This window comes from Branchiostoma belcheri, unplaced genomic scaffold (genome assembly GCF_001625305.1).
Source record: "Branchiostoma belcheri isolate BF01 breed outbred unplaced genomic scaffold, Haploidv18h27 scaffold55, whole genome shotgun sequence".
Lineage (NCBI taxonomy): Eukaryota > Metazoa > Chordata > Leptocardii > Amphioxiformes > Branchiostomatidae > Branchiostoma > Branchiostoma belcheri.
Genome location: NW_017804187.1, coordinates 1,645,393 through 1,666,081, shown reverse-complemented (window position 1 = coordinate 1,666,081; position 20,689 = coordinate 1,645,393). Strand labels below are relative to the sequence as shown.

General features: G+C 41.6%; 1 protein-coding gene across 1 annotated transcript; it reads right to left on the bottom strand.

Moving 5' to 3' along the window:
- Window positions 1–99: 99 nt before the first annotated feature.
- LOC109481421 (folliculin-interacting protein 2-like) lies at window positions 100–19,141 on the bottom strand. The gene is made up of 21 exons (XM_019783992.1): window positions 18,834–19,141; window positions 15,000–15,123; window positions 14,097–14,207; window positions 12,352–12,452; window positions 12,054–12,116; window positions 11,481–11,653; window positions 10,714–10,886; window positions 10,120–10,223; window positions 9,431–9,554; window positions 8,413–8,585; window positions 7,764–7,884; window positions 7,270–7,322; window positions 6,929–7,049; window positions 6,446–6,572; window positions 5,802–5,962; window positions 4,450–5,318; window positions 4,149–4,214; window positions 3,425–3,583; window positions 2,880–3,009; window positions 2,340–2,455; window positions 100–2,053 (listed from the first exon to the last, which is right to left on the bottom strand). Exons 1-21 carry the CDS (start codon window positions 19,025–19,027, stop codon window positions 1,975–1,977), a joined length of 3,342 nt encoding a protein of 1,113 aa, XP_019639551.1. The 5' UTR covers window positions 19,028–19,141; the 3' UTR covers window positions 100–1,974.
- Between the last annotated feature and the right edge of the window lie 1,548 nt (window positions 19,142–20,689).

Sequence of the window (20,689 nt, the reverse complement as noted above, 5' to 3'; positions counted from 1 at the left end):
AACATGCATATTTTTGTTACAATTGTAATCCATTGCATTGTATGCTTAAGGTTCTGTCAACAATGGTTAAAATACATAGTCACGACGAGTCAGTCTCAATCTATTAAGTGAAATGCCTTTATTTCCAAATAAGTTATTTTCCTCCTCACCTCTGTACAGTAACTACACTTACATGAACACGTAACGTTACATGTTCAATCCCAGGCAATTTTACACATCCATTGCACATAGATCTGCCTCCCCCACTTTGTACAAAAATCTTACACCATCTGAGGTATTATTTATGCTTCACCATAAGAAACTAAAGGACATACATGTGTACTATAGGTAAGAATTAACAATTGTCAACTTTGCCACCACAACTGACCAAACTTTTCATGTCATCCTCTTTTCTAAGGACATTGAAAGTTTAACACATTGCAACAACTTAGTGTCAAAAGAAATACAGTCTCAAACCTGTACATATGACCATAGGAATTACTTGGCCAATGTGACCACCAAAATCTTGGACAATTTTCCCATTGACACAACCATTAAGTCCACATAGACCAGATTTTATGGTTCATGTGGTCTTGGACAGTGTGAACTGTGCTTGCAATGGTGTAAGCATCAATCTTGATTGCAACTTCAGGTTTGCTTCATAACTAAAACACAACTTAATACAACTCAGGATGAATCCATCAAGATTTCAAATCATTGCAATGCCAGGTCGATTTACAGAGAAATTACAACTTACAGGCACGAACAAGCCAAAGCTTTTCTTATCTCACAACCAAAGGCCTCCACTTTTTGCCAAACGTCTCTTACTAAATCTCAGCATCTATGGCAACTTGACATCCATAGGATTGTTTTACATTTCCGTTGTATTTTTTTCAACTTAGTATATCGCTCGAACAAGTCCCAAATTTCAAAATGGGGGGCTTGGAACATCTGACAAAAGTCATGGATTCTCAGTATTAGTAGCTTCTCTCTCTGTCTCAGATACAGAACATGGCAGGGGCACAGTTTTCCATATGTACACAAATATACAAGTTTCCCTACCCAAACACTATTCAGACCTCCTGCCAGCACTTTTTTGTTAACAATAACAATATATGACATATGTCTTGGCGACTTTTCTGGCTAACAAGTAAAAGATATTGCATAGTAATTCTTTGGGTGGATACAGATATCCATGGTCCATTTTACAATGTATATTGGCAATTCTTTACATATACCAGAGTACAAAATGTACCAGTGTCAAAATTACTACATCCAGGTTAAAGGTCGTGTGTCATGTGATGTACTTTGGCCAATCACAGAGTGTGTTAGGTACAAATGGTGGGATGGACACGAACGACAGAACTTTTCAAGGCACGTCATTTTTTTCTGGGGCACGAGACATGGACAGGTGATGGCAGTTTGCCCACTTCTTACAAAACGTATCAAAATGTGACTATCAAAGAGCCCTTTGGTACATGTAAGTGTACATTTTACCTCACAACACCAAGTTATGTGTCTGACAAGTCAATGCTTTCAATGCCCTGTGTTGTTCCTTTTGGCACAGACAAGAACACCAAAATCTGCCCTGGAAGACCTGAAAAGAACACTCGAGGATGTACAGTGTGTCCAGTGTATCAGTACCAACTGTTTTTTTACCAACAAACCAGGCTTTGTACAAAATAAAACCTGGCCACATAGTAGATATACAGTAGTTTACATGGTAAAGATGTACAAGAGTCGTATTACTGTAAGCTTAACAATACTTTGGAGATGGGAGAGTGGTTGGATCCAGCTGGAAGAAGTTTGGACTTGTCCAGACGAGGCACATAGCAGCAGGCAGTTTGATCCAGCTGTGACCGGTTTTGGACTGGTTTGATCCAGCTGTAACCGGTTTGATCCAGATTCAACTGGTTTGGACTGGTTTGATCCAGCTTTAAGCAGTTTGGACTGGTTCAATCCAGCTGCAACCGGTTTGGTCTGGTTTGGAGTGGTTCAGACCAGACTCATGGCCACGTGAGGGGAGTGGGTGCTGGCCACCGCTGTCAGCAGAGGAAGGTCGCTCGACTCAATCCTTGGAAAAAAGAAACAAAAAAACAAGGATATCAGAGATGGCTCGCTTCACCCCCTTTTCAAGTACTGCTTTGCAGGTAAGACAAAACAAATAAACACACACAGACACACACACACAAACATACACACACGGACACACACGTAGTCACTACTGCATTGCAACAAACATGCAATGCAGTAGTGCATCATCCATTCAAATTCACATTCATAAGCAGATGAGCATTCATGTCAGAAAACAATTTTTATCCACACAAATTCAACCCTGAGACAACCCAATTGTTCCTTACCCCACGCACGCTGACAGCTCCTTGATGGTGACCCTTGTGTGACCTCTCAGGTACTCCGCTAACATCTTACTCTTAAAGAACAACTCCTGGAGACGGTCCTCAAGATGCATCAGGCACTAAGAAAGGGGGGAAAGGTCATGTCAAGGTCAATTCTCACATCCACACAAGGCCCATACACATAAGGCTGCAAAAGGCTATTTAGTCTTACTATCATTTCATCTTTTCTGGGTGTCTGCAATATCCATTATATGAATAAAGAATAATAATAAAAGGCAACTGCACAATAAAAGGCATCTGGAAAATTCTTTCACATTCAAGTTTGTTTGTCCATCTCAATTTTTGTTTTTCTATTTACTTTTCAAATGTTATTCTTCTTCTCTTCTCCTAGGACAGTCAAGAAAAAAATTAAGTATCATTTCCTATTTTCAAAAGCTAACTGGACTCCACATTTTAACAAAAACTTGAAATGCAGACTTATTAACATAATGCCCTGAACTTACATATCAAGTTTCCAGGTGATCTGTGTAATTTGATACTTACAAACTCGGCCGGCATCTTGAGTCTGTACAGGTTGGCCACGGACTGCAGGATACCGCTGACCTGAGATGACCCCATGACATCAGCAGCAGGCTTGTCGCCCCTCTTCTGGCTGGAGTACAGCTGGACAGTCCTGGAGAGGGGGGGGGCAAGGTTAGTAAACATTCACTTTCAGAATCCAAATAACAAAAGGAAATCATATTTTATGTTTACCAAAGGAAAACATATTGTTTTTGCTCAGTTTCCTCCTCTTCCTCTTCTTCTCCAAACAGTGACCTCTGATCTGGCCAATGGCCTCATTTGTTGACGTCTGTCACCATAGTGACTGCTGTTAGGTTACATAATGGTGCAATTTCATAGTAGGCATTTAGACTCCTGTCACCATATACATGTATGTGAATGTGTTTGAGTAAATAGCAGGGACTTACAGAAATTTAAACACAAAGTCAAGGCCCATCTCAGTGCAACATGTCAGTGTCCTGTATATAGCAAATGTTATTATGTACTGCTACTATGAAAAACAAACAAACAAACAAACGCATGTTTACCATCTGTCTGTGTCCGCCACGATGCAGACGGCCTCTGCGATTGGTTCGTCGAGAACTGATGTCTGTGTGGCAAGTTGCAGGTCTGTCTGTAGCTGCTGCCTGAAGTCAGCATCACCCGTCCCCAGCAGGACAAAGTCGGGAAGGTACTTCTCACTGTAGCTGTGGGGTTAAAAATTCAAGGATTATCACACACATAATCTTTAGCATCCTAAGGTAGCCATTTGGCACATAGTAGCATATCATACACACTTCTGGACATCAGATTAGAAGAGCAATGTTTAGGTCTGCTATAAATACTCAGTCAGTTACTAATACTGATATATACTACATACTAGGTACTTTTCAATGTAGATGTGAGGAGAGGAAGGCACAATTTAAGGACATTGTGCACTTCAGGACATTAGAAGAGAAGAGCAATGTAAACCTAGGTCCTGCCTAAGTGCTCAGGCCAGGATCTGGCCCCTTGCTCCCCTTCTCAGCTTAGGTCAGTCTACTATAGATACATGAAGGTACTTTTCACTGTAGCTATGCGTAGAGGAGGGTACAAAATGTCTGGATCATACTTTTAGGGCAGTATGGTCTTTAGTACAACCTGCAACAGTGCAGGTATGAAGAATGAAAGTATTTCGAGCCCTGATAAAAAAATGTCACAAATTCAGCGGTACCATTTTTAAGCAACTGTAGATCTTGAAATGTTTGCAGTGATGCAAAAATGAATTCTTACCCAGCTAGGAGAGACCTTCCGAAGTTAGACTCCAATCTCTGCTGAGGATTCTGCACTGATTTAGACCTAAAAAATACAACAAAGAAACATCAAAAACCATACAAACTTAGTGTTCATTGCACTGTTTAAGTCATGGGCTTTATGGTATCTCCTTATTGTATCAACTATATAATTACAAAAGGCAATATTACACAACATGTGTGTGTGTGAATATCACACAACATAAGAAAGAATGACTGCAGCCAGAGGCTGTTTCAACAACTCTGAGCTGGTGAACATACACAGTACATCATCATCCTACCTTGGCATGGGGAGGTCATCTGGCAGAGCCTCCTGTTGATCTCCATGAGAACTGCAATAGGACATTTTCCTATCCGGCAAGTCAGACACCCCAGCCTCCTCTTCCTCTCCCTCTTTCCAACTGAAAACTCCATCCGTTTGCTCCGTCTGCTCCACCTGCACAGGTGTTTGCGTGGCAGTCCGAGCACTCTCACAGCTAGTGGTAAAACTAGTGTTTGTGATTGTACTATCAGTGGAGCCTTCAAACATGGCGTCCGTGAAAGCCTGTGTGGAAATTACCGCACCTTCCTTGGGAACCACTGTGGGCGCAGGGGAAGTTCTTGGGGAGAGCGTGGCAGGTGTTGCAGCACCTGATACAGGTGAAACAACAACAGGTGTGCCCGCGCACGACACAACAGGTGTAGGCACTTCGTCGACAGGGCTGAGGGCGTCAGGAGAGAGCAACGCTCTTCCATGCGACTCTACCTCGCAAATGTCTATTCCTTCTAACGTTACAGGTCTGGATAAGTCTGACAGGGCAGTCCTCTGCGCATCCTCCAAGTGCCTGTCTGATTCTCCGTGTCCATCACAGGCCGTCCTCTGTTCTTCCTGAGACTGCCTGATCAACTCGTCCTGAATGTCGTCCATCGTTTTCGCTTCAGTCTCTCCATCAAAATACTCATCTAGCATGCTGATGCTCCCTTCTTTAGAAGCCATCCTGGCGTATCTGTACCTCTCTTGCTCGTCTAGTTGCCGTGTTGGTGACACCATGCCGCCCTCCTTACCTACTGACAGCACGCTGCTGCTAGCTGCATCAACTAACGTGTCCGACGTCCTCTCGAATCTTGGGGAAATTCTCTGCACGTGTGAGACGTTTTCCAGCCTGGCCTCCTGGGAAAAGAAGAAAGAAAATTTAAATCATCTAGTTTAGTTTAAAACTAGTTCGGCTCACTGAGGAGCTACTTTTTCACTGGTCCTGACAAAGACAGACGCTATATGTACATTATTTACAGGTTCGATCTGTCAGCTAAATTCCCCTAGCTCTTTTTGACACATACTGGGAATTCCAGCTACTGTAGCTCTTTTTGATATATAAGGTGCACTGAGGACTACGTCCTTAACATCCTGTCCTAAGGATTGTGACTCACTTGCAAGCAGCGTTCATGTCGGGTGAGCAACAACAGCTGGGATTCGAACTCCCAACCTCTTGGTCCAGAGGCAGGTTCTCTAACTGTTTGACTACGTACACTACTGGTCCCATCCTATTAAGGACTGTGATCCTTTCCAGTAGCGTGCATGTCAGTTGGGCAACACAGCCGGGATTCAAACTCCCAACCTCTTGGTCCAGACTGTTTTACTACGTATAGTACTCACCTGCAGTTCAGTAGGAGACTCCCGACACACCACAGTGTTGTTGTTACTCTCGTTCGAGTCTCTCCTCTGCGGAGTCAGCCTGTTGGCTGCGTCGGGCATCCGTCTGTCGTTCGCTTCGTCTGCGTCGGAAGAACAGCCAGTGTCGATCATGGAAGCGAAACCTTGATGATAATAATAACAATAATTTTGGTTAGTACAATTTAGAATACATTACATATTAATGTGCAATCAAATGTGCAAAGATTGAGTGTAACGAGTCGTTCGGTGTGATATAGCCAGCTGCCGCCGCGCCGCGTGCCTGCGAAGCTGGTGTGTTACGCCGAAGGACGGTTATACCGGCTATATCGATACAGATACAGAATGTACAGCAAATCCCACATGGCAGCCAGGTGCTAAATTGCGTGGTGTTAGTTGACACGGGATAGTTTCAATGTCAATGTTGGAAAACTGTACAACGTTTCATCAATCAAGTGTCAGGCCATGGAGCTAGAAAAGGTCGATCAGCTTGAAAAATTCATGTCCCTTGCAGGATCCACAAAAAAAAAGGCTAGGGTCGGCAGTTTTTGTAGGGTCTGTCAGGAAACAGGAAAAACAACATTTTTTTCATAGGCCTCAGATGTTTTAAAAAGTTAAAGTCCACAAACCTTCCTCCTCTTTTGACACGAGAACGTACTCAGCACCGCTCTCCTCCCCACACACCAGGCACGAGTGGAGCTCGGGTTTCCCCGCACTTTCTCCTGTTTCGTCACGTTCCTCCGAATTCTCATGGACCTTCAGGGATAGACAGAAAAAAAATTGAGTGCTAAAAAAGTTGCAACAATCACAGCTTTCTTCATAGAGGGGCAGAAAACATGGGGGCTGTTTTATTGCAGAAAGAACAAAAGCAAATACCAAGAAGTGCCACGGATCCTGACAGAAATCAGTCAAAACAGAAACAGTTTTCAACACCAACACGACTGTTTAAAAAGTTGCAGTCGCAGTCACAGCTTAAAATAGTTTCTCATACTTTTTTATGTTATCGAAATGTAACGTCTGTTTTAACAAATCATGTCTTCTCTATCCTATATGTTTTCCTGTGAATAAAAAATATACGTTAACACAAAATAAAGAAAAACAAGTAAACCCACCTCACTGCAGCGAATGAAGTAGCTGAGCAGGTAGAGAAGCCGATTGACGAGTTCTGCCTTCCTCCCAGTCACCACCGTCCGCGCGAGTTTGATGGGGTAGCCTATTGCACCATACAGGTCACTGGGAAAGGCAGCAACATTGGCAGAAGTTTAGAACATTATTCTTCGAATTCCTGTGGAAAAAGGTCTTTCCTGCATCCTGAATTCTTGCATAACGATTTCTAAGTGCAGAATCATGCAGTCAAAAAGTAAAAAACTGCAGTCAGTCAGAAAATTCAGAATTTGACTTTTAGTAGTTTTACCCTGAGAGTAAATATTGGCCATAACATGCATACTCTCACCTGAGTTGTGCCCAAAGTGGATTATAGGGGTGGGTCTTGGCTAGCATGTCCAGCTGGAGAGAAAAATCAGAACATTGATTTTTGTAAAAATAAAGATAGAGTCACTACACAGATTCTATGAGGAATGTTGTTTATACTTACTTATTAACAAAGGCTAGACATTCAGGTAGTGAGATACACTCAGTTGTTAATGTTGGCAATGCATGTGCTCAATTCCTACATGTACATGTAGTTTTACAATGTTCATCTGAATGTCTGGCTTTTCCATTTTGGAAGAGTGTTGTTTATGCTTACAAAGGTTAGACATCCGGGTAGTGGCATACGCTGCATTGTGTTCAAAGCCTAGTTTACATGTACAATGTAAATCTGAATGTGTGCCTCTTCTTCAGCACCACTAAAATGAACTGACAGAACTAGTTACAGCAGATTCTTAAAGCCTGGTTTATATGTACATCTGAAGGTCTTTGTGTTAAAAGCTGACTGTGTGTCCTCACCGTTTTTGATGAGTGTTTGTCCAGGTATGTCCTGCTGGGGGGCGTGGCACCTGCCGGTGTAACCGTGGGAACCCACGCCAGGTGATGAGTCAGCACCGCGGTCAGCAATGTGCTCAGGAAACTGGGGAGGACGGAAAGAAAGAAAGTTACTTCATGGTACTAAGCAGTAACTTAGTGTAACAGAAGAACTGTGACTGTTGTGTTTTGTTGTGTAAAACAGGGACCCATTGGAAAGAAGTGTAATCACTTAATGGGCCACCCTGTATGACAGAAATAAATAAATAAATAAGAATAAATGGAACTGATGCAGTGAAGGTGGTCAGTTTTTATCTCACTTAAGAGCTAAACTTCCACTAGACGTAACAGAGAAGACAGACGTTATGTACAGTATTCACAGGTTCATTGTACCGGGGAAATTCCCCTAGCTCTTTTCAACTAGCACAATGAACAGTGGACCACAGCTTAACATCCTGTCCTAAGGACTGTAATCCTTTTAAATAGCATGCTTGCCGGGTGAGCAAACTCCCAACCTCTTGGTCAAGATGAAGGGTCCCTAACAATTGGTCTACACAGACCACATGTGCACAAGGAAAGAGAAACAGGATATACAGTATATTATGTATATGAAAAAAACATTGTGGAAACTCACTAGTTGTTGGTTTTGTTGTTACAGTGGTCCATGGTGACGATGAGTTCCTGTAGGAAGTGTTCGACCAGTTGCCGTCGTTGCTTGGAGTAAGACATCATGTTGAGCCAGACGGGCTCCTGGATTCTCACTGCCGTGTACAGGTGCCACACATCCTCGCGGAATGTGTCTAATGCCTGCAAATGTACAAAATGGAAATTTAGTTAATATTTAGTTATTCATTGTTTATTTAAGGACTGGGCTCTAGTGTAACGCCTTGAATATCGCACAGAAAATGTCTGTCTGTTTGTCTGTATGTTTTGTATAATAAGTAAACTGCAGGTTTGTACATTAGGTGCAAGCTACGTAAGGCCAGACTGTAAGGTTTGATCCACTAAGACCAGGACTCTTTTTGGTAAGTGTGGTGGGATCTTCAATGTGCCCAAAGCCTGAAATGTGGATCATAGTAGTGCTACGTAGTACTCTCACTAAGAGTCTTATTCACTTAAATGCTTTACCAGTGGACTAGCCCTACTGTAGCAGCCAGGGTGAACTGAGGGCTATAGAAACAAAGATGGGCACTGCCTCTATACACTGAAAGGTATGGGAAGGACTTTAACTTTGCAAACAGGAGTCCAGCAGTGTTCCAAAAGACAGTTGAATGATTATAAAGACTTAAAACTCACCTCTATACACCTCTGTATGAAGTACTGTGAAGTTTTCCTCAGTGTATGAGACAGTAGACCCTGTAACTCACCTCTATACACCTCTGTATGAAGTACTGTGAAGTTTTCCTCAGTGTATGAGACAGTAGACCCAGTAACTCACCTCTATACACCTCTGTATCAAGTACTGTGAAGTTTTCCTCAGTGTATGAGACAGAAGACCCTGTAACTCACCTCTATACACCTCTGTATCAAGTACTGTGAAGTTTTCCTCAGTGTATGAGACAGTAGACTCCAGTAACTCACCTCTATACACCTCTGTATGAAGTACTGTGAAGTTTTCCTCAGTGTATGAGACAGAAGACCCAGTAACTCACCTCTATACACCTCTGTATGAAGTACTGTGAAGTTTTCCTCAGCGCGCGCTCCACTCCCATCCTCAGCTTGTGCATGTGGGTTTCCAGCAGGGTGAAGTGGGAGAAGAAAAACTTCTGGAATTGTCTGAAATGGAACAATAAAAAGAATGTAGAATTAAATGTGCTGCACTTCTGTCTCAATTTTCCAGGTAAGCCTATATAGTAAGTTACTCTTTTTGATTTTTATAGAGGTTGATCCTGAAATGGGAATGCAGTACGTTACTGTCTTTGACAGTATTATTGTCTTACCACTATTGTAAAATATGCTGGGTATCTGGATCAACCAAAGGACCCCCCTCACTGGAGTGGACTAAACCTTCAGCACAGCACACTGATGGTAAAACGGGCCAAACCACTTCGTGACTAGGGTAAGATTTTGCGTGCTGTACCTGATACCTTGCTGATAATGTCTATGTCAGACTTGAGCTTAGACAGTAAGACAAATGACAAACACCCCCATTTCTATAGTGGACTGTTCCTTCATCAACCTACATTAGTGCTAAACTGGACTGAACCACTATAGGAAAAGGGTGGACCATACCTGTTGCTTTCTTGAAAAACACCCCCAATTCTAGAGTGGACTATTCCTTTATTAATCTACCCTACTGCTAAACTGGACCTAACCACTACAGGAAAAGGTTGGACCATACCTGCTGCTCTCCTCGTCAGACTCAGGCAGTGAGATAATTACAGCGACGCCGATCTTTGGACTCCGGCCTCGACTGCACCCAGAGGAGGGAGGGGACGACAGCGACTGGAGAAAACAAACAAACAAACAAATAAACAAATAATTTCTGCAAGAGAGCTTCAAGGAAAGAAAACTGCAAGGAAAATTCTTAAGCTACCATGGACCCACTGTCTGGAACAGACACACTGATCCAACTCTGTCCTCTTTTAAGAAACTTTTTTGCAATAACTGAAATGACCAAAATACCAACATCCATTTAGTTGTGTTTTGTAATACTATTGTATGTGTCAGGATAAATGTCTAAATATGTATTCATTATGACTATCGACGTATAGATTTCTTAGGATTTTCAATTATTACGTAACCTGTACCTGATCACAATGAAAAGCGGCCAGTCAACCAGTTTGAGTATTTCATGAACAAACAAACAAATGTAACAACGTAATTTAGTGATGTATTCTTGCCAGTTTAGTCCCTCCTTTGAACGGGGCCAGCCACCTGTTCAAACACGACCATATAACATTGTTACACTGAGACTCAAAAAAAAAAAACCTACGTCATCGTTGTTGGAGAATCCAGAGAAGTCCCCTGAACATCTTCGCATGAGCCCATACTCCATACTGGTGGCCTGGCTGCGCATGAAGCGTCGGTGGAAACTGTTGGAGTTTGTGCTAGAGAAGGAAGAGCTTGGGGAGGGGAACGGGGTCACCAGGCTGCTGTTAGATGCAGCTGGAACAGAGAAATACAGTACAATTAAAAGATATGAAAACTACAAGTTCTGCTGCAGTACTGTTTGGAGCTAGAATGGGAATTGGACACCGGGCTATCATTAACAAGGAACCTCAAAAAATAATCATTGTCAAGTTTCCTCAAACTATAACTGAAAAAACTGGTGGAAACTGTTGGAGTCACCAGGCTACTGTTAGAGGCAGCTGGGAGGTAGAAATAGAAATGATAATTATGTAGACCATTACAGTAGCCAAAATCATACTGTAGGAAGCAGCCACTTGTCCGTAAGTCCAGGACTTGTTCTTTGTTGTGCCACCACCTAACAATACAGTGTTCTGTAGCTAGCTAGTAGCGAAATGGGGTCACCATGGGCTGTTGCTAGAAATGGCTGGAACAGGGGGTCATGTGGCATGATGGCGGAGTGTTCGACTCAGAACCAAGAGGTCCCAGGTTCAAATCCTGCCATGTCACCAATCTTGTGCTCATGGAAAAGGCACTTTATGTTTCCTCAATTCACCCAGGTGAAAATGAGTATTGTCCTCTGTCTTGGGTAATGGCATGTTGGAGTGAAAAACAAAAAAAACTTCCTCTCACCTGATGCCACAATGCCACTGTCATCATCTTCCCTCTGGTTCTCGGGGCCTGGTGATTTGGGTACTGCCATGGGCATACTGTGGGCCACGGAGGCACTGCCACTGGAGCGGTTAGACAGGTTCAGGATGGTCTTCGGTCCTGTCAGAAGGTCCTGGCTGTCACAACTGTCCTCTCTGGGAAGAAAATGTTGAGTTTGGGTTTAGTTAACATGTGCTACACAAGTAACAGGGAAAAAACCCTACATGAACTGGCCAGGATGGAATTGGACCACAGGAGGTGGAAATCTTAAGTTGAATGCTTTGTGGCTCCTAAGGCTACCGACTAGCTATGGGACTGAATCGGATGGATGGTTTTACACAATTTCTCGCTGTCAGCCTGATTGGGCCTCCTTACTGAGTACCCATCAGTCCTGGCTGTCAGAACTCTGTGAGATAAGTCATTTTTAATACCATATGTTTTTTACTGTATTACAGATTGACATGCAACATCCAAATTTTCATAATGAATAAATAATGAATGTAAAACATTCTGTTCCTGTATTGTAAGACTTGCTATGAAGAAGGTTTTACTCACAGCGAAGCCTCCTTGACTGGTTTAACTGTGAAGACTTTGGTCAGCATCAGCTGTGGAGGAACTCTGGAGAAAATACCAAAAAAAAAGTTTTAGAAATAATGTCAGAATGAAAATATACACCTCAACAAAAAAAGATGTCAACAAGACTCTAAGAATCTGGATGGTCTAACTACTTTATATTTAAAAGGAAAATATCTCCATGAATTAATGACAGTTTTCAGATACATTTTTCTCACGATTGCCTGCTACTGGGATATACTTGGACTGTTCCATGTTTGTAGGGTAGGGAGAATCTCACCTGATGTTGTGGATCTTTAAGGTAGAACCCTGGTAGGACAGCGCGATGGATCCAAACATCATTTCTCCCAACAGCTTGACATCTGATCCTGGTCTCAGGTACTGTGGAAGGAAAGAGACAACAACTGTGTCAGAATCAAAACTTGTCCTGGGGGCAGCAAACAAGACAGGGACAGTTGACAAAGACAAAACATACACACACTTACAGTTAAAGTAGACCTTCATGACCTCGGCTTCTGTGTATTTATGCTAACATCTGTCATGTATAGTCCGTATAACCGCCATTCCGCATAACACACCAGCTTTACATGGACCAATTGATGTTAAGACTGAGAACTGTCTGTTATATAGTATTGGAGGCTGCGATGACTGGTTTCCATAGTGACAGAGAATCCTGAGCTCCTATTGGACTGATTTTCATAGTAAAAAAGAATCCTGAGCTCCTATTGGTAGTTCTGGGAATGGGAATGGTTTTCTCAAGTGTGGCCACAAGCTCTTGGGAAGAGGGCGAAATCATCCCAACATTTAGAGCCTGTATAACAGTAACAGGCTACTGACCCCATGTGAACCCTCACCCACCCACATGACAGTCTTGGTGACCTGCCAGGATCTAAACTGGGAAACATCACGGGTTTGATATCTCAATAAAACTGCTCAACAGATCTAAGACACTACCACCCTACTGTTAAACTTTGTAGTATTGACCTGCAAATCTTCAAAAGCTGTATCACAAAAATTCTAGTATGAAGTAGCCTTGGTGCCAGACCCACAGCACACTCTAGGCTCAAACACACAGGATAACTTTGACTTGAGCCTAGTATGCTGTGAGGTCTGGTACCCAGGCTAAGTATGAGGTTGTGGGACCCCACTGTATGGCATAGCACTTTTCTTTTCTTATGCAAATATCATCATGGGTGTGGCTCACTGTATCTCTTAACAGTGGTTCAGCTCTAATAATGTCCGGGTTTCTTTGGTTGTTATAGAAAATTGCAAGTTGCTAGACCTGTTTGACTGTTCTATTTTTGTGACCACAAACACAGTGTCCCTTAAAGGTACAGAAAATGTAGCTATCTTACAAATTACGTTACATATTCCATGGAATATCTGTATATCAGCTATAGCACTGTATTTGATTTCATTTTAGATGCAAAAGGTTTATTTCCCTACCAGAGTTAGAAGGGTTTGACACCAATTCACATGTGTTTCATTAGTAAGCTTCGGAAGTCCTAATGATTGGGGGAAGTCTTGGTGTAGAGAAACAGACTACAGGTTGAAGTAATTGGACCGTGGCTAAACCAAAACTCGTGACACAAATAGATCTTTACTTGAAGCCTGGGGCTACGGTAGTACAATAGGCAGATTGTGTAACTCAATGTGTAAGGGTGATGGTAAGGGGTGGGGTTGAAAATATAAACCACAACAATCATTATGTTATACCAGGTAAGAAAAGATGATTTAGGTACAGTTCTTCCCCAAGTGATTTTGAGTCTACCTCTTTTTCTTTTCCCAGCTGGTCACCATCCAACACATACTCACTATCCAGGATTTGGTTATACTGCTGCTGCTGTTGTCCCTGCCACAGGGGTCGGCAGCAGTCGGCTAGTAGTACTGGTGTTCACACCGCTCCTCCAGGCAGCCCTATCCAGTGGGTTAACACCGGCAAGGCCGAGCTCTCTAATGTCTTTCTTCACACACCCCATCCAGGTCTTTTACACATATATACTAAGTAGATAAAACAGATCGTACCTGATACTTGAAGCCAGTACCGCCCTGTGGTGTTGACCCATCCTTACTGGACTGACGAGTGACAGGCTGGGCGAACTTTCCCGCCCCAAACACTCGACACGGACTGTCAGACTGGGTGGGAACAGATACAAGTTCTTTGTTTGTTTATTTGTTTGTTTGCTCAAGCCTTCATGCATTCATGACATATCAAAATCAGCCTGCTGGCCACTTTTCATTAAGGTCTTGATGGAAAAAGTCAGGGTCAGAAAAAATATACAACATTAGATAAAGATTACATGCTTGAAGTCCTACCAAATCCATAAACATATAATATTATACATACACTACATACACTATATATGCACATATCCTTACACATACATAGCTTTACAATCTAAAATATATAGCAAAATATACAAATTTGTGTATAGTCTGTGTCCATTCATTTTGGCCTTGGTCACTGCACTTATTCCAAATAGCCTGGGTTCCAAACCCATAGCACACTGGACACAAAATATCTCAGATACATAGTAAAACGTTAAACTTTATTCCAACACACTACTAGTATTTACAGGGATCAAATTTTCAGCGACCACTGTCGCCTTCATCAGGATAATTAATGACCAATCACTTCAAAACGTGATCTCGCGAGAGTTACGGTTTACAAACACGTGACCTTATTCACACGAGACTTTACTGATACGTGACGTAAGCAATTGATCAAAAGTGCCAGGGAGTTTATATCGTCCACCATCTCTATTAAGTGAAGGCTGAAGTGCTCTGATATATATAGCCTCCTTAATGCCTCTTAGAAAGTAGTCCTGTTCAGTGTCCAGTATTCTAACTTTGATACTTTGTATCCAGTGTGCTATGGGTTTGGCACCCAGGCTATTTCCAAAAGTCTCTGGAAAGAAGTCTCCCTACCTCATCGTTATCTTGCACAACTCTGATGGCCTTGGAATCAAACAGGAGTTTCTTCCCCTGGGGCTCAACATCTCGGAATATCAGCAAACGAACTTGGCTCTTGTCAAACGAGGGAGGCTTCCAACTGAGGGGAAAAAAAAAACATCAACACTAATAAGCATACATAGGGTAGGTCCATCAAGGTTATACATACAGGTAATACAATACCAAAGTAACTGTTACTCGAGCAACTGTTTTTTTTTTCAAAATCTATCAAGTTGCCTGAGTAACAGTTTGGCATAGATAAAATACAAATACAAACAGAATCCTTCCACATGATTCTATGAGCTTAAAAAAAATTAACTGCTTTTCAAATTCCAGGAGTCTTTGTTTCAATTTTTTTAAAATTATTTTTTTAAATTCAAACTTTATTATTATTCACAGTGTAACAATAAAAAAGATACATTGTGTCTTTTGTTTCAAAAAGACTGAAAAAACAAACTAAGCAACCTAGGAGCACTAAAACAAACAACGGTTGAAGGGCTCAAAAGATAAGCCAAATTTCCATTGTTCAAAAACCTTGACTTGATCTGTTGCAAGCCAGATTAAAACTGGTTCTTTGGATTAGAACTTCCAGAGGATCTAAGACATAGGAAGTTCAAGAAAGAAACGGGAAGGACCACATTTCACAATTTTTTTTTTCTATCCAATTTTAACATCATTTTTCCCCGAACCAGGGGTTAGACGTGCTTGCACCAAGTGCAAGTCTTTTTGTTGAAGCAAGATTTTTATGCAAAAAAAAACTAAGTACATTTTGCAAAGGTGTATTCAAAGTAAAACTGCCTAATCATCCCAATCTAAACATCCTTGTTTATCATAAGAGTGTAGAAAAGAAAACTCCAGCTCATTAGTCAGTGGAATTCACTAATGATTAAACAGAACAGCTGCTTTTTGCTGCTTATCTGATGGCTGAGGTCTGTTGACTGTTGACAAAATGACGAATCTGGCGAAAAATTGTTCCTTTATTTATTTCTTAATTGAATTTTCAGATGGTTAGGAGGCCCATTCTTTATGTCAAATTGATTTTTAATGGGGTCAAGACTACAAAAACATTATTTAAGGTTTATTGAGATAATTTAGTTAATATCAAATAACAAAGAAAATAAACTTGTGTGACAAAATTATGAGGTGTGAATTTTCATTGTTCTGGGTGGCCCATTCATTCAATATGTTATGTCAAATAAATTTTTAATGGGGTCAAGACTAGAATTTCATACAAAAACAAATTATTGAAATCATCCGTATAAGAAAATAAACTTGTTGACAAAATTATTAGGTGTAAAAACTTTACATATTCCACGAAACTGTACCTAAAACACACAAATGCACTTCAACTTTTATGGAGGATTAAGTAAAGAATAAAGTAAATAAAGATTTAGAACGGAGATTCTGAGAAGACTACAACTGTTTTGTGAGTCATCTCATGTATCATCGTCTGGTGACCTCCGTAACACCCCCGATGTTTCCTGTACCTAACCACTCTAGCTTCCTGTCAGTTTGTAAACAAAGTCTACTCTCCAAGCTGAGGTTTGGGTTTTGGGGGTATCCTTAGCGTGTTTTAGGCTTTTTTTTTTATCGGAGTTTCTCTTGGTGGGAAAAAAATTCAGTGCAAAAGAGGAACCCCGATTAAAAAAAAGCCTAAAAACACGCTAAAAATACCCCCAAAACCCAAACCTCTACTTGGAGAGTAAACAAAGTCGCCTGCAAACACTGAGTCTGTGCAAAAAGGACTCCCTTCTATTCATAAAATCTTGCAGAAAGAATAGTCCAAATAAACTGCACGAATTATTTTAGGAAAATCAGCACCGAAAAAAATTGTTGAAAGCGCTCTGCAGAAACTTGGCATGACGTTATTAATTTTTTCGGGTGAGTCATAATTTTATGTATCGTGATTCGTGAACACGGTAACTAGATGACAAAGGAAGAAGGTTCTGAAAGTATTCTAGTTTTATATTTTTTCCGAAGCTATGAGGAAAATGGCTAGCGTAAACAGTTGTGCAGCAAACAGCTGACCAGATAACTTGTAGCTCAAATTTCTGAAGAAGAAAAGAACTGGTACAAACCTTCGAGGAGCATCGGCGTTAGCGACAGACCTGTGAAAAATACACCACAACACCGTTAAACATCCCTAAATAAAGCTAGAAAAATTACTGTAGGTAGACTAGATATGTCGCTACACTCACGGTTCGGTTTGGTCGGCCTTTCTTCCCTTGACGGGTGTGTTTCTTGCGTTTTTTCGATGTGGGAGCAATTTTGCAAGGCGCTCGAGCGCCATCTTGGCCCCGTCATATGACTTTTAGTCACATGATACCCAGATATGACGCGGCCTGCCATTGGTCGATTTTTCGCGAGGACATGAAACGCCGCCTGTGATTGGTCCGCGGCGTGAATGATTACATGTGAGTTTCACGTGCCCACCTGATCCAAACATCACAAGGCAAAATCTCCAAGCAGATGTGGGAAGGGTCGTCTTTACTGTATTTTTTGTCGCCCCTTTTTTAACGCGACTTAGACTCTTTTGGGGAAAAGGCATAGCATTATTTAAAAAAAAAATCGGCAACAAAAAAGTAAAAAAATTCACTAGTAACCCCTGTTTTGTAGATAATAGAATGACAATGCCTAAGTTTGGACAGAGAGTTAATATTTCGCTTCACTGGGTACCTTTTGGGGATGGACAAATTTAGATTGACCAAAACAGAACAACTAATTGTCTTAAGGAAGTGATTAGATTGTCCGGTTTGCCGGCTTAAACTTCCTCAAAAAATTGACCATCACAAAAGGGGTAAAAGGAAGAAGACAAGAAAAGGATAATCGCTAGCATTCGTGGTGGGTAAGACAAAAAAAAAAAGCGAGGAGGGGGATTTTCTGTGATTTTTTTTTCTTCTTTGATCGATATTTCATCTATTTCTTTTTTCATTCATCGGGACAAATCTTTGCTGTGCAAATTTGTACATTGTATGTGAAATCGACTGCAAGGATTCTCCCATATTCCATTTATACACCCACCCCCAATAACTTCTGAACCGTCCCTTAATCTGTTGCACCTGACTATCAGCAGGTGTCTTCATGTGCATTTTTTTTTTTTTTGCGAGCTTCGAAAAGTCAGTTCTGACTCCGAAAAAACGCTACCTCAGGTACGAACCGGTAAACATAATACCCTTGATGTTTACAGACAGGCAAACAGAAACATAAACTTCAGTGTGGCAGGCTGAATAAAAGTTCTAAACGGGAACTATGCGGCCAGGTATCTTATTGAGGGACGACTGCGTGTATGAGATGTCGGTTAGCTTGAGGAATGAATCCCCTCTACTATATAAACATAACATGGCCTTGAGTTATGCACATATACAGACGCATGTAAGCTCTCGTCATACAAACCACAAATCTGCGACAACATCACAAGACAGGAAGCATCAACAGCGCAACGTTGGCTCTTAAGTATACACAACACTCTCTTAGATCGATAAACCGGTATATATGATACTGCACATGCGAAGAATATCAGTAGATAACGTTATATGGCCGTCCTCAAAGTGATTACTTCTAGTATATTATCGATTGTATCAAGTAGCCTCCACCAGGCCTTTCTCCGGGGATACGGATCGTAGAATCGGTAAAATTGGCCAGGGGAGTCCGGAGGTACTAGTAGTTTCTTTCCCTCCGAACTCCGGCCAGTCAAACCCACAAGGCTGCCAAACTCCCCTGGCAAATATTCTCATATATATAGCCAGCATAGTTAGTCTGGTAGAGACTATTATCAAGTGCATTATGGTGTTTGATTTAGCTTACACTAACCTTGGCTCAGTATCCACCTGCCCCTTGCCTTTGGCTTTGGCTTTACCCGTGCGAAACTCGTGATGTACTTTGAACAGGCATTTCTTCAGGTCCTGCCGCAACTGGTGTCCGCTGTAACAGCGCAGCTTCCTGTCCAAATTCTGCATGGCGAAATCTTTCAGCCGCTGGTCCAACGATTCCAGCCCGACTCCCATGTTTCCAGCCGTATTCCAGAGCGGGCTGCATCATACTGAAGGCGCATGGTGCGATCCGGAATGATTGCCACTAATGCCCACATGACTGGAGACACGATGAGGTGGCAGGGTCACAGTAGAATGAGTGCACCTGCGCATTGCGCTTAGCGGGAGGTATGATGATCATGGCGCTGCGGTATGACGTCATTGGCGTACAGTGCATTTACGTCGCTTGATTATGACGATAGCCAGATACAAGAAAAACAACGACTGATCCTTACACAGATAAATAATTTTCACCTCAAAAGAAAGGCTTTATATTCAAAAATACAGTTTGAAGTTTAATTTATGAACGTTAATAATGTAGCATTTACATGTAACCTTTCTGTTGTTCTTTCCTCCTATTTCCCGCGAGGTTCACTTGCATAACCGCAAACCCGAGTGAGTCACATGTTGCCCACGCGACTTGTGCCGAGCAGGTTGAACAAATACTAAGTAGTCTGATAGAGTCGATAACACGATTGACTTAGTGGTTCTGGCTTAAAAATAGATCTTTTACAATAGAGAGACACCAGAAAGCAATGTGACGAGTATGTGGAAGGCAGAAAAACATATAATAATCTGCTTGGGTGAAAGTCGTTTAGCAGTCTTCATCCTTGTGTTAGAGCAAGGTTGAACAAATACTAAAGTAGTCTGAAAGAGTCGATAACAAGATTGACTTAGTGGTTTGGCTTAAAAATACATATTTTACAAAAGAAAGACACACGTACGTAGAGTATGTAGAATGCAGAGAAAATAATCTGCTTGTGTTTAAAGACTTTGATTCGGTCTTCTAGCATAATAAAGCATTTCGTGCGAATTTGAGGAAGGTCAGTTGAAAGCGATTTTATCCTTGTGTTAGGACAAGGACATTTTATATTGTCCTTTATCTAAGACAAGGATAAAGACTCTGCTATAGACGACAATGTCCTTGGTTATAGACAAAGTGTCGTGAAATTTGAAGTGATTTTCCTATACCAAGACGATAGACTAGGACAATTGGTAAACCATTGGGTAACGAAAAACCTTGCTGCTATACTACATACCAGTACATTTTGTGTATTGTCTGAGGGACATTTCCAGTAATTCTGATCTAGTTGTCCGTTATAATGATTGCCGAAAACCGAAAAAAGGCGCCGTGTCTATAAAACCTATAGCTGGCAGATTGTCACATGTGATGCGGGTATTGTACAATGGGTGTGCTTTTTTTAGCGTCTCGATTTTTACAGATCCGGGAAAAGTACTTGACTTTGAGCTTAAGTCGATAAAGACACAAACATTTTCACACATTGTTTGAAAAAAAAAGCCTGTTAAAGTTGATCAACTCCTCTATGGAGTCATCCCAGCTACTTTGACCAGCTCTGCTAACAAATCGGGATGTCACTGGACAGTACTATTTGTTTTGTCAGTGGCCTGGAGGTCGTTGACCTTTGACATTTGACTGGCATGTCTAAAGGACGGTGCCCAACAGTTTGTTTGGTATATTATATAATACGTTTCTGTGGGAGACTGGCAATTTCCGGCTCAATCCAAGTCCAAAGAGCAAAGAGCGGCGTTTGCTATTATATATTTACGGATTTGTAAAGGAAGCGTAAAGATGTGGAATATATTTACGTCGTATTTAAGCACACTGAAAGGTGACGG

Bases quoted from the DNA above. Each gene is read 5' to 3' on its own strand.
- LOC109481421 (XM_019783992.1), bottom strand. From the start codon at position 19,027: ATGGGAGTCGGGCTGGAATCGTTGGACCAGCGGCTGAAAGATTTCGCC. The intron at 10,224-10,713 runs GTAGGTTTTTTT...TGTTTTCTCCAG, and splicing joins GATTCTCCAACAACGATGAC to TCGCTGTCGTCCCCTCCCTC. The intron at 3,010-3,424 runs GTAAACATGCGT...CCCCCTCTCCAG, and splicing joins GTGGCGGACACAGACAGATG to GACTGTCCAGCTGTACTCCA.